Raw genomic sequence first — 13927 nt, forward strand, 5'->3', positions numbered from 1 at the left:
TTTTTAAAAGGGGCATTAGCATTGCAAAAGAATTAGAATTTAGCATTCAGAATGTCTTGAATTCAGCATTCAGAACACAGTTTTTGACAGCTTTTATTCCCCATCCAACTAAACTGTGAAAGAAAACATTAATAAAAACATACTGATTTGAACGTGTACGTTCTTTCTGTAAGCAACACATTAAACAAACATAATGTATTATGAGAATAGTAAATTACCAAGTTAAGTACCACTGCTTGGCCCGATGTTTTATCAATAATAAAACCTCCTCTTGATATAAAACAGTTGGGGAGCACTTTCCATTAAGAAATGGCAACACTTCTATTACAAACAACTCATAGATAAGGTAATATTTAAGGTCAGCCTTAGCAGTTAATTCTAAATATTTTTCCAGGCCTTTGTGAACAGTGTTCATTACAAAAAAAAGTAGGGAGCTGTGAGTAACAAAGCAGTGGCAAGCATAAAATGTAATCACAGAGGCTTTAAAAAACTCCCAGAACTTCAAAGAATTTAAAGCTAGCCAGTTTCAGCAGTCCAAGCAGATTGTATGACTGAAATGGGATTTTAACACACACCCAAATTGAAAACCAACCAGCACTACTCCAGCAAATACCAGGAAGCAAAGGCATGGGTTTACTGCAGCACCTTGGACTGGTTCTGTCCACGCACATGGCTACTACCAAAGGTGCTTTCAAGGCAGTGCTACACCAGCGTGCTCCCTCAGGATTTGCTCAGGCCACAGCTGCATTTCTCACCTAGTGCTCATGTAAGTTAGGAGCAGCACAGGGTGATACAAACACTGGGATAGAAAGCAAGGTTATTGCAAAGGTGTTTCTGACCTGGCTTATGAAGCTTTACAGCCTGATCTCAGCACAGCAAGGGTCCTGCACTGAGCCTGTCTGCTCTTTATAACACTGAAATACTGCATTTTTGACCCATACTGACTGGGTAGTCACTGAAATGAAGATACCATTATTTTTGCATTGAGATTATATCTCATTCTTTCAGAAGTGACTCATTGACTTTTATCAGAGTAATTTCAGAGGAATTATCAGTAATTTATCAGAGGAAATGTGCATCAGTAAGAACCACTTAGTGACGTCACATCCAAGTCAACTCCCTTCTATCACTGCTCATTTCCTGAACATTAATACTTCATCTACCCCAAGCAATGCCCTGGCATTCATTTTCAACTGAGCATTGGCTGAAACCCCATTAGCTACAAAAGCAAGGTTCTTCAAATGAGAACTTCTAGCAGCCCCCATGAAAGCAGGAGGAACATGCAGCAGCACAGGGTTCCCCACCCTCACAAGTCTGAATGTTCCCCTGACAAAGGGCTCCTGAAGAGCAGTCACCCTGCTTCCATGGTGGGAAATCTGGGCAGAGGAAGCCCAGCCAGGAGCGATGCCAAAGTAAGTGGAGAGGAAAAAAGAGTGAAAACCAAACAGGGACAGCCAGACATTGTTTACTGCCCACCTGAAGTCATCTGTCAGCAGCTACTGCCTAGGAAAATCAGGTTTTCTTCAGCTAGCTTACAGATGTTCAGTGGGTTTCAGTGGCATGCAAGGTTACTGTCTGAATATTTAAATGATACCTGTACAAAGGAGTTGTGCACCACAACCATCCTTTTAGACCCAAAAGGGCACACAGGCACTCTCTGCCTATCCATCGGGGTTTTATTAGCTGAAATTACTGAGTCACCCTGACATTCCTCCATTGTAAAACTCAAGTAACATGAACAAAATGCTGGACAAGATTTAAGCTATTTACATCAGTGAAACAGATAAGAATTATCAAATGAGTAATATATACAATAAACCAACCCCTAAGACACAAAACATAGTCATTTTCTTCCTTGATAATGATTAAATTACTTTTATTCCCATTTAAAATATACAACTTTGAAAAATTATGCAACATACATTCAAATGAATTGCATCCTTAAGTGTCCTGATAGCCAGGCATTCTATTGCTGGCCAGTATAATACAATAATCCATCAAATCTGTTTATTTATGGCCACAGGAGAAAAATCTGCATAAATAAATATTTATATTTGATAGTGCAGCTTTTCCTTAAACACTTACATTTAGAAGTCAGTTTCAGTAGGCCTCTTTCTCCCAAGCACTGCTTCTTGCTCCTACAGGAAAAAACAAATTCCACAAAGATCCCAAAAAAGGCCAACAATTCTAAGTCTGCTATTTTAGAAACAGCATTCAAGATGCAAGAGTCAATTCAGCAGTGCCAGAAATAACCAGTAAAGCTAATATTACCACCCAAAAGCAGCTTGGGAAAACTCACTAACAATGCCATAACTCCTACTGGTCTGGAAGCAGTGATTCAAGAGCTGTAGAAAAATCAATACAAAGGGTATCATCAGTACAGCAGGAGTGTGGCAGACACCACAGGGAGTATGGCAAGGAGGAGCAGCCCCCTGGAAAAGCACCACTGCTGAGAAATCTTTGTGGCTGACACTCAATCCACTGGAAAAGGACACACTGGCTTGAATGAAGTGCAGTCTGCAGGGTACAGCACCCGAGGCAACTTAGCCCTGCACAACCTCCTGTTATCTAGAGGACACCAAAGGGATGACAGGCATGTTTTGGACTGTAACATCCCTGCCCTGCAGAGCCTGAGGTCTTCACTAATCTACAAAAGACAGTGGGGAGAGAATGAGGCTGGAATAGCAGTCAGTGATGTACAGCAGGTATCTCATCAGTTAATGGGTGGGCAGGGAATAAGAACAGCAACGGAGAAAAGCTGGCTGCTGAATTTTACACTGCATCAAGAGTAGACAAAAAAACTGTAAATGGCAGGTAGCCCAAACGTAACTGAAGCCAACATCATCACTTCTGTATCAAGACTGCAGAGAAAAACATCTACCACTCTATTAGAAAATCCAGCTCTTAACAGTTTGGTATGATATCCTTACTTAGCAGACAAAAATCAACACAGGAATTTAAAGTTGATTATTTTTATTTACAGATTTATTGGCAAAAGGTGGTGGGAAAGTTTAAAACATTTTAAACAGAGGGCACCGTACTGGTATTGTATGAAATATCAGTTCACAATCTTCAGTATCCAGCTGATCAAATAAAGCTAATCACCACTTAAAGAAGCATAATCTGCATCAGCTCCATTAGAGTACCATGCCTAAAAACCTCTTCAGGCAGTTTCTAAATCAACACAATCACTAACAAAAATGTGGGTTTTTTTGTGAAGAATGTATACTTGGATTTTTGTACTGTACCTGATGTCAAATTGCCCACTTGCATACTGGCAAAGCAGTTACACTTCCTACTCTTAGTTGGAAGTTTAAATCTCACTGTCTGCAAATTCAGCTGTCGGGTAATTCTGCACTACTCTGAACGTTTTACTGTGAGCATAGCCAAGACTGGAGTAGATGAGATTGAAGGAAAACATTCCTCGTATATCACGTGCCCATCATATTCAGCTGCATAACCATAAACATCTTGTTTAAGAATTCTATTCAAAAAGGAGAAAAAAATGTAGTCAGTTTTCACATAGGTTTAATTCCTCACTGGAGCTTTTTAGTTCATTCTTCTAAATCAAGAGTGTTTAGTTCTTCTTCTAGTTCATCCAAGTCCTCTCCAGTAAAGAGATTTTCATCAACTGGAACTGCATCAATGACTCCATTTTCCAGTTCCTCATCTCCATCATTATCTTCATCTAAATCATTTTGCTCGCTGTTGTTTATATCACCACCAGAAGCTTCATTTAATTTATTATCTGAAAATAAACATAATTCTTAGGCATTTCAGTGTCACAAGTTTCTTATTCACCAACTGAATTCACAATCCTACTAAACATGCCTTCAAATTTTGAAACTATGAAGCCACTTTATTTGAAATTCACACAGATTTATATTGGCCAAATTGCATGTACCTGGTTAATATGCAAGGCTGGATAATCAACTATGGAAACAGGTTGGAAAAAAATAACTTACCATCTTTTTCTACTGAAGCGTATGTGCTGAATCGCTCTGGACTAGCCACTGTAATACCAGTCTCCTCTACTGCCTTGGGGACATACAGGTTCAAATCTACATCATTTATGCACACGGGGTCTTCTGTCTGGAAAATAAACCAAGATGCTCTACATGAATTACTTTTCCACAAAAATCCTCACTTCTGCAAGATTTCTACAACATTTGTCACCTTCAACAGGAACCTTCTGATAAAATATACTCTGTGGCAGTATTAAAAACCAAGCCTATTGATTTCATTGTAAGGGCTTTCAAAATGACATTTTTCAAACTTGACTGCAACTAAAACATTCCTTGATTTAATCCTGTTTCCTTTACCTCATCATCATCTCCTGCTCCTTGAACATAACGGGTGTCATCTGCTTCTTCATCGTCTGCATCAACCAACTCTGGCCGGAACTCAAACACTTCACGTCCACTGATCTATTCACAGCAAAAAACCCTTCAGTTATCCCTTCATGCCATTTATACTGCTTACAAAAACCACAAACAAACCAACCACATAAAAATGAAAGAAAAATGACACACAATAATAATAAGCAAAACAGTTTCAGGCCAGCTACCTCTTCACAAAATTTTATTTACTTGCTCTTCTTACACTAAGAACTGGACTGTAAAACTTACCACCAACGCTTTGCCAGCTTTAAAATCTGCTTTCCTCCTCTCCATATCTTGCTCAGCCTTATCAATTTTTTCTTGTCTTTTTCTTCTCTTCCATGCAATAAAACACTCTAGAGTAATTTTGGTAACATTTGGTCCTAAGGCAGCACGCTGTCCAGAGAAGAGACTGATTAATGCTAGAAACTCTTTCCAAAGGCTATAACAAATTAGATATTTAACTACTCTTTTCTAGAAACTAATTGAAAACATTTCTTTCCAAGTCCCTCTTGAGATTCTTACACTGTTAAACATGCATCACCTTCTTAACATTTGACTCAACTTAGGATTTTCCAGTTAGTGAGATGAGTTAGAGTGAAAATCAATAGGAAAAGTGGAGGAGAAAATAAAGGAAAGACAAGAGCTCAGCTCTGCTCAAGTAACACTGCCAAGCAATGCTGACAGAAAGAAGCAGAGCAGGAATGTCTTCAGAAGGCCTTGTGCTCTTGGTGTGAGCGCCTCATTAGAGAGTTGAGAGAGAACTAAGGAGACACTGAGCTGGGGATGAGAAAAGCCACTCAAGCAGTTGTAATGGAGAAACGAGGAATAGCAGTTAATAAATAGAAGCCTCCAAAAAAAGGGTAAGCAACAGCTGCACTGAGCATGTAGCTATAGTTAATTCTGTTCACTAAGTAATAGTTTCTAAACAAAACCATGAATCAATGCTATGCATCTTTTGCCCCAGCTCATCCAGCTCTAAAAACATCTAACAGATTTTTATCATAAATCAGCAAATTTTTTACATCTCTCTTCAGAGTAATGAAAACAACTACCACCAAAAGATACCTAATAACTTTACCTCCTTTTCTATTAGATCTTCTAATGAAATTTCATCTTGCTTTTCTTCCTTCTTTTTGTCTTTTTTTAATACAAAGCCTGGAGGGAGGGCATGGCGATACATACAGTTGTCTCCTCCACCTGGACAGACCCAAAACCATCCGTATTTGTTGTTTTCAATAGCATCAAGGAAGTATTTGCAGACCTGTAAAAAAGCAAAGATTGTTAGCACTATGTCCTCTTTCCATCCCCAGCATTTTACGCCCCATGTCAGAAACTCAGTCAGTCCAAGTCAGGCGTGCCCAGAACAGAAGGAACATGTGAAATACATTGCTACTAAAAACAGTAGACAAATGAGTGCAACTGAGTATCTAACACTCATGTGGTCAACAGCTTTTTGTCCCTCCAAATGATCCCAATCAAAAAAAGACAAGATGACAGAAGACTGGCAACTCTGCACTTGTGTAAAACCAGCAGCACAGCTCTTTCTGCTCACCAATATTGGTGCAGTTTTCAACAACACAAATTGCATTTGCCTCACATGTTGTTAAATCTTCCAGCTCTGGATCCTGAGGTAAAGATGCCATCCTAGGACCTCTAACAAGCAATTCATAGTTTATATTTAGCCGCAGTAATGTTTAATTTTTGCAAATTTAGGCTGTACCAACAGACTATTTAATTACCTGGTATTAAAAATGAGGTGAAATAGTCCCAAAGAATGAAAACAGGATTAACTCATTACGCCATTTAGTGCAGAACTAAAAAATATTGTTTAACTTAGAGCCTAGGAATTACTAATTATTCTCAAGTCATAAATTTATGTCACCCAGTACACAGATAAGTCAATACATATCACAGTCACTGCAATAACAGATTTCACTAATTACAATACTTAGATTTTCTAAGCAATTAGGATGTATTAAATATGCTGCTGAAACCTTGAGCATTTCTATAAAGCACTTCACCTACTATCCATTTGTAATGTAGAAAACTTTTTATGGACTGAAAAGAGCTGTTGGGTTGTGGTTTTCTTTCTGGTTTTGGTTTTTTAATTTTTAAAGATATTACAAGAAATAATATCAGGCCAGCCATCTACTCAGATCATTATTATTAATATCCCATTCTAAATTTTTACATCATGATAAAACACATCTAATGCCAGACTGCACTGCACTTAATTCCTTCTAGTACAGCTCAATTAAAAAAAAAAAGGTAAAAAAAAAAAAAGAAGACATACTATTTGGGTTTTGGGTTTTTTCTTTTCCGCCTCACCATGCTTCTTGTTCACCACTTCTTCCAGCTTCTTCTCATCCCAGTTGTCCATTGTATCTAGAAAAAGACAACAGATGGTTTCACAGAAAAATCCAAATACTGAACATTGCCAGGAAGCTGCTTTTCTGCCCAGTAAGATTTAATATGCAATTCTTACCTTTAAAGTAGCTTATACCCCTAGGAATTATCATTTGAAATGCATAAAGTGTGTTTCAGTTAAACACTCAATAACATGTCATTCCTTTTCCAAGGGAAAAGAAGAAAAACAAGATATCTGAACAAAAGAGAAGGTTGGAGGGTAGCATCCAGAAATACAGCTTATCTAACTGGAGGCTTGAAAGAGATAATACAAAATTATCTGTGTTAAAGTTAAAAGAAGCTTCCACCAAAAGAAGCAAATCACCAAGGACAGCATTAGCAGTGAGTCTGTGGGATCCCATCAGATACATTTAGGATGACAGAGGCTAAAATTCAAATAAAGACTGTGACTAAGGAAATGTGAAAAAACCAAGTTCTATAAAATCTCTAATCCCTGCTAAATAAAAGTAAAATCCAGAGTATTTAGCCAACAAGTCATGTGGGGAGAGAAAGTCACAGAAAAAATTCCCAAGTACCCCTAAGTGTAGAACTGTGCACATTTGGCCAAACACTAGTAGCAGTTCTGGAAGACAACTCTGACTGCTCACTGCACTTCCCCCTTTCCCTTGTACAGAGCTTAAGAGGGAAACAGCAACTGCAAAAAGTCAAATACTGCTCAACATGTATGACAGAACACATGACTGGCACAGTCACTGTTCTCCAGGGTCATAACCACAATACAGAAGACACTTAATCATAACATTCCAGTTTCAGAATCAGAATGGCTAAGCAGTAACTTTCTACAATTTGTATACCTTTTTCAAGGTCTTCATCTCTTGCATCAATGTAGACACTTCGTTTTTCACACTTCCTTTCCAAGGACAAATCATGAGAAAACTTGCACTTGTCTCCTTTAGTGCACTGGCCTTGCTTGAAGAAAGCACAAACTACAGATTTTGGGTCAGCACCTGAGTGAAGGAAGTTTTTATATTTTAATACTGTTTTTAAGCAAAAGTTATATATTAGAAATTCTGAGAATATCGAGGATAAGTAGAGAATGAAAATATATACGTTAAATATATGAAAATTACACTTCTTTTGTCCAAAATTATTGCACATAAACTCCAAAAGACAGGTCAGTAAAAACTTGGTAACATCACAAAATTTGTTTGTTCAATAACCAACCTCAAGAAAGACCCAAACCAAATGCTACTGCTAATCATGAGGTTAAATACAAGTAACTGGGAAGCATTTACTGCTCTGATTTGAGTACAAGTCTTCTGTTAAGATAACAGTTATGGTCTTAAGTTCTTTCTTTGGATGTTCACACTTCCCTGGGGAGACAGGCTGTTTTAAACAAATACCATCACACACACACAGATCATGCCACACATCCAGAAGTAGCTAATTGATGAATCAGAACACAGCCAAAAATCTTCAGCTGTGCTGACCAACATCAATGTAGCTTTTAGTATTCTAATGATCTATTGACCCCAGAGGACTTCTTGGAACAAGGTCAAGTCATGACTGACAAAATACTTGGCACACTAGACAGAGAAGGAAACAGTCACACCTATTTCATTAAAATAACAACTGGTGTTTTTGAAGGGTTATTATACCTAAAGTAGCTATATGAATAAGAAAACATAAATGAAGATAAATCAAATAGTCATACCTTTGCTAATTTTCTGTGCAGCCACCACGGGCTTGAAGAGCTCATTTAGTTCTTGTAATTCCTTTTTCTTATCTTCTTTCTTTAGTTTCTTCTCACTTTCTGACTGAGCAACCTATAAACATAAGACCAGGATGCCAGGACTCACTTCACACAAACTGCACATTGAAACAGCCAATAATTCAGAATCAGTTTACAAGGGCAGGAATGAAACAACCTGCGATGCCTACAAGGCTCAGAATTGCTGCTCTTGGGTGTGCAGCTGGTGCACTTTACTGGCACTGACGAGTCTCACAGGAGGGACAGCAAACCTGCCAGGGAGGAGAAGGGCTGGCAGATCCCGTCAGTGTCACAGCGACCCCTAGTGCACCTTCGCAGGTAGGAAAGCCAATGAGAGCACTGAAATTTCTCTTTCTGCACTGCTACTACTTCTAGATCTGCACAAAAAAAGCCTCACTTGAGTCCCCTACAGGTTGCTTTGCTCTGATCTATACAACAAGCAGAAATTCCACGAAATCTGTCCATAGAAGTTGAAATGTTAGACATTTAGAACATGCTTGCTAATCCTTGTTATGCAAGAAATGTATCATTACATCATGAACGGAGCTAATGCAAATGTTATTATTTTATAGGCTTATTCACAGGACAGAAAGCTGTGTAAATATGCAACAGCTAGCTTGCACTAGGAATAAGAGACCTGGATCATTTCCATTAAATCCATGCTTTCTGACTGAGTATAATGTAAATACTGTATCTCATTTTATTTCATCATACAGAAGAGCCAGCTTGCACACAGCGGCTCAAAATTTCAGATTTTTTGATCAAAGAGTTCACCAAATAGACGGAGACTTGACAGACTTGTGTCCACTTAAAATTGTAATAAATACTTCTGTAAGGAGAAGAAGGAGAACATATAGGTTTATACTTCTATCTTCTTTCAATTCCAGTTTTAGTAACAACTCTTGTTAATTTTAATTGCTCATTATTTCTCAAATAAGGTGGGAATGAAGAAAAAAAAAAAGAGAAAGAAGGTGCAACTGTACTTTGCTGACAGCCAGTATCTACAATTTCATTTCAGGTATACCTTGAACTGAATTATGCTACCATCAGAATACTGTGGAGACAAATGCTCACCCCGACTGGATGAGTTTGGATGGGATGCAGTTCTTTTTCACAACAAAAGCCAACCAAACAACAAACTGAAAACCAGTGATCCCCCATACTCTGTACTGCCTTGACACAGGCACATCATTTACAGCTAGACAAAATTTGCACAACAACTGTTGGCAGGATCTGTGCCAGTCACAGGAGGCAAGGAACAGCTCAACTTCTCCCTCAGTTCCCTGACCATCTGTGTGCAGAGTGAAAGATGATTTGACTATGCAGTGGGAAAACACTCCACAATAAACACTTACCTGACGTGGATTCTGCTGACCAAACTTAACCTGGTGAGTGACAGCCTTGATAAACTTCTGCTGCTTTGCACCTTTTTTATTCTTTAGGCCAAATGTTTTGTCCTAAATCAAGAGATAAACACAGCCATATTAATAAAAAAAAAACCAACAAAACGAAACCACCAAAACAACAGAAACCCCACCCTTGCCACTCATCTCAGGCTTTCAGTAAAACACAGATTGTTTCCTCAAGCAATGCAATAAACAGTAAGGACAAAATTCAGACTCCTCATATCGTCTTCAGAAGTGGCTTTTCAGCAGACCCTCCTGAACGTGGCCCTTGTGTGAGCTCTTGTTTTCACCAGCAGAGCTCCTCGTGCCGGCTATCAGTGTGAGAGTGGACACAGCACTCTCAGGCCTCTCAAGGCAGCAGGACAAGATGGTTTTGGAGACTACCCAGGGAACAGCTGAGGAAAACAGGACAACTGACTAGCCATAACTACTGCTGGTTTCTCTTCTATCTACCTGAAATCACTCACTACTTCCATCTTCAACTATGCAGATAGGCATCTTTACAACACACCTCACTCTTCTATTAGCACATGTGACATATTACTTTTTATTTTCAAGTATTGGGAGCTTTTTATTTTCCAACTGTACTAATTTGAAGTTAAGTCCTTATCTACATCAGGTCTGAACAGGTGTCCCAAAATCCACTACTTGAAATTTCTGTTTCAATTTTTGTTTACTGCCTAAATCAATTCTTCCTCTGTATCTTCAGCTTAATTGTTAAGCAGAAGTTTCTATACCAAACCTAAGAAAAAAAATTCACAAAAAACTCCAAAAAACCAGCTTATTTTCACATAAGTAGCTGAGGCAGAAATTATTTTTTGTAACTGAAATACCAGCCTCAAAAACTTATTCATGCCTTTGATTTGATACCAACATTTTCCTCTTTGAAGGAAAAAGTAACAGATGTTCATCTAGTGAAAACAGATCAGTGCAAATATGGTTTTGGAAGTCTAACAATCCAAAAGCACATTACAAATTAATTGCAAAATAAACAGGCCCAAGTTTCTAGTCATGCTGGTTTCACTTACAACATGCTCCCTATCTTACTTGGTGCTAACTGGAGAAGTCTAAACAATTAGTTGGGAAAGAAAATTTATCATTTATACTATTGATTTCTACTGAAAGTACAGCATGGAAAGTATAATTCCTGTCTATTTGATTTATATAAAAATCTATTTTTAACAATCAATGCCAGCTTTTCCCCTTTCAGCTATATTTCTTTGTAATAAAAAGCAGAATTTTTCCAGGGCAGCTGCATTCAGCAAAAACCTCAGGAACTCCAATGTCAGGAGAATACAAGACCAACTGTTCTAACCTGACCTTTCCAAAAAAGCGCAGAAACGACAACCCACAACCCCAGATCTAAAGGAACACATTCATTACCGGTATTTCACCTGACCAGCATCCTTCATGCCAATAATTCAGGCAAATATTTAAATTTCTGTAACTACTCTGGTTGTATTTTCAGCATAAATTCACACACAGCCCTCTAGCAGTTTTTTTTTTTTTCCAGTGTGGTCAAATTGTAACAGAACCCATCGCAAATCTGACTAAGGAACCAAGGAATCGCTAAGATGTGAGGCGATCTCTGTAGACCATCGGGTCCTACCCCCAAAAGCACAAACCTACACCCCAGGCAGCCGGACTCTGGGCACACAGCACACCGGGATGCACACGAGAAAGGGAGAGGAAAAGAGACAGCACAGCAAGGTTGTCACGTCACGTTCCGGCCCAACGCAGCTCGGGCCCGGCAGTGTCGCGGCCAGAGCCGGGTCCAAGCAGCCGCGCCGAGAACGGAGAGATTCCGGCCCCGTGATGCTTCCCGGGGCCGCTGCCGCCGGGAGGCCGCAGGGAGCGGCAGGGCCCAGCGAGAGGCCGCGGCGGGAGAGCTGCTGCCTGGGCCTACTCACCTCGATGATCTTCTCCTTCTTCTTCTGGTCCGCCTTCTTGCTGCCCCCCGCCGGCTGCTGCTGCTTCTTGGGGGGCATGGCGGGGTGGGCCGGGGCGGCTCCCGCAGGGGGCCGGGCGGGGCCGGGAAGGGCCGGGAAGGGCCGGGACGGGCCGGGACGGGCTCGGGCCGCGCCGCCGCCGGGGGGGAGGGGCAACGGGTCCCGTGGGGCACGATGGGAACGCGCCGCCGGCCAATCGGCTCCCGGCAGGCAACGCGCGCCACGGGCGTCACGGGGCGGGGGGGTGCGAGATGCGTCACGGGTGGGGTGGGGCGAGACCCGTGACGTCACGAGAGGGTGTGTGGTGTTCGGTGGCGGGAAGAGCGTGAGGGCATGGGACAGTGCTCTGCTGGTCAGAAGCGGTGGTTTTATTGTGAGGAGAAAGGGACAGTGCTCTACTGGTCCGAGGCGGTGGTGTCATTGTGAGGAGTAAGGGACAGTGCTCTGCTGGTCAGAGCCGATGTATTCCGTGTGAGGGGAAAGAGACGCTGCTCTGCTAGTCAGAGGCGGTGGGTTCTATTGTGAGGGGAAAGGGGACATTGCTCTACTGGTCGGAGGGGAAGGGGACACTGCTCTGCTGGTCGGAGGCGGTGGTGTTATTGTGGGGAGAAAGGGACACTCCTCTGCTGGTCAGAGGTGGTGGTTTAATTCTGAGGGTAAGGGACACTGCTCTCCTTGTCAGAGGCGGTGGGTTCCATTGTGAGGGAAAGGGACACTGCTCTCCTTGTCAGAGCGGTGGGTTCCATTGTGAGGAAAGGGACACTGCTCTGCTGGTCGGAGGCGGTGATGTCTTTGTGAGGGGAAAGGGACACTGCTCTCCTTGTCAGAGGCGGTGGTTCCATTGTGAGGGGAGAGGGACACTGCTCTCCTTGTCAGAGGCGGAGGGATCCATTGTGAGGGAAAAGGGACACTGCTCTCATTGTCAGAGGCGGTGGGTTCCATTTTGAGGGAAGGGGACACTGCTCTGCTGGTAGGAGGCGGTGATGTCATTTTGAGGGAAAGGGACACTGCTCTCCTTGTCAGAGGCGGTGGGTTCCACTGTGAGGGAAAAGGGACACTGCTCTCCTTGTCAGAGGCGGTAGTGTCATTTTGAGGGGAAGGGACACTGCTCTCCTTGTCAGAGGCGGTGGGTTCCATTGTGAGGGGAAAGGGACACTGCTCTCCTTGTCAGAGGTGGTGGGTTCCATTGTGAGGGAAAAGGGACACTGCTCTCCTTGTCAGAGGCAGTGGGTTCCATTGTGAGGGGAAAGGGACACTGCTCTCCTTGTCAGAGGCAGTGGGTTCCATTGTGAGGGAAAAGGGACACTGCTCTCCTTGTCAGAGGCGGTGGGTTCCATTGTGAGGGAAGGGGACACTGCTCTCCTGGTCGGAGGCGGTGATGTCATTTTGAGGGGAAAGGCACACTGCTCTCCTTGTCAGAGGCAGTGGGTTCCATTGTGAGGGAAAAGGGACACTGCTCTCCTTGTCAGAGGCGGTGGTGTCATTGTGAGGGGAAAGGGGCACTGCTCTCCTTGTCAGAGGCAGTGGGTTCCATTTTGAGGGAAAAGGGACACTGCTCTCCTTGTCAGAGGCGGTGGGTTCCACTGTGAGGGAAAAGGGACAGTGCTCTGCTGGTCATAGGCCTTGGTTCCATTGTGAGGGGAAAGGGACACTGCTCTCCTTGTCAGAGGCGGTTGTGTCATTCTGAGGTGAAGGGGACACTGCTCTTCTGGTCAGGGGCGATGCTTTCATTGTGAGTGGAAAGGGACACTGCTCTCCTTGTCAGAGGCGGTGGGTTCCACTGAGAGGGAAAAGGGACACTGCTCTCCTTGTCAGAGGCGGTGGTTCCACTGAGAGGGAAAAGGGACACTGCTCTCCTTGTCAGAGGCGGTGGTGTCATTTTGAGGGGTAAGGGACACTGCTCTCCTTGTCAGAGGCGGTGGTTCCACTGAGAGGGAAAAGGGACACTGCTCTCCTGGTCAGAGGTGGTGGTGTCATTGTGAGGGAAAAGGGACACTGCTCTCCTTGTCAGAGGCAGTGGGTTCAGTTTGAGGTGAAAGGGACACTGCTCTC

At 42.2% G+C, this 13927-nt stretch overlaps 1 protein-coding gene across 1 annotated transcript; it reads right to left on the reverse strand.

Moving 5' to 3' along the window:
- Window positions 1-2956: 2956 nt before the first annotated feature.
- On the reverse strand, window positions 2957-11997 carry ZC3H15 (zinc finger CCCH-type containing 15). Its single transcript, XM_009088354.4, has 10 exons — window positions 11837-11997; window positions 9876-9977; window positions 8464-8575; window positions 7604-7756; window positions 6676-6767; window positions 5461-5643; window positions 4629-4775; window positions 4323-4427; window positions 3966-4092; window positions 2957-3748 (listed from the first exon to the last, which is right to left on the reverse strand). Exons 1-10 carry the CDS (start codon window positions 11912-11914, stop codon window positions 3555-3557), a joined length of 1293 nt encoding a protein of 430 aa, XP_009086602.2. The 5' UTR covers window positions 11915-11997; the 3' UTR covers window positions 2957-3554.
- Window positions 11998-13927: the final 1930 nt, after the last annotated feature.

The sequence above is a fragment of the Serinus canaria genome (genome assembly GCF_022539315.1).
Source record: "Serinus canaria isolate serCan28SL12 chromosome 7 unlocalized genomic scaffold, serCan2020 HiC_scaffold_29, whole genome shotgun sequence".
Lineage (NCBI taxonomy): Eukaryota > Metazoa > Chordata > Aves > Passeriformes > Fringillidae > Serinus > Serinus canaria.

Coding starts and splice junctions, on each gene's coding strand:
- ZC3H15 (XM_009088354.4), bottom strand. CDS start 11,914: ATGCCCCCCAAGAAGCAGCAGCAGCCGGCGGGGGGCAGCAAGAAGGCG. Junction 6,768..7,603: donor AGATGAAGACCTTGAAAAAG/GTATACAAATTG, acceptor GTCTTTTTCTAG/ATACAATGGACAACTGGGAT. Junction 4,776..5,460: donor AAGATCTAATAGAAAAGGAG/GTAAAGTTATTA, acceptor TTCTCTGGACAG/CGTGCTGCCTTAGGACCAAA.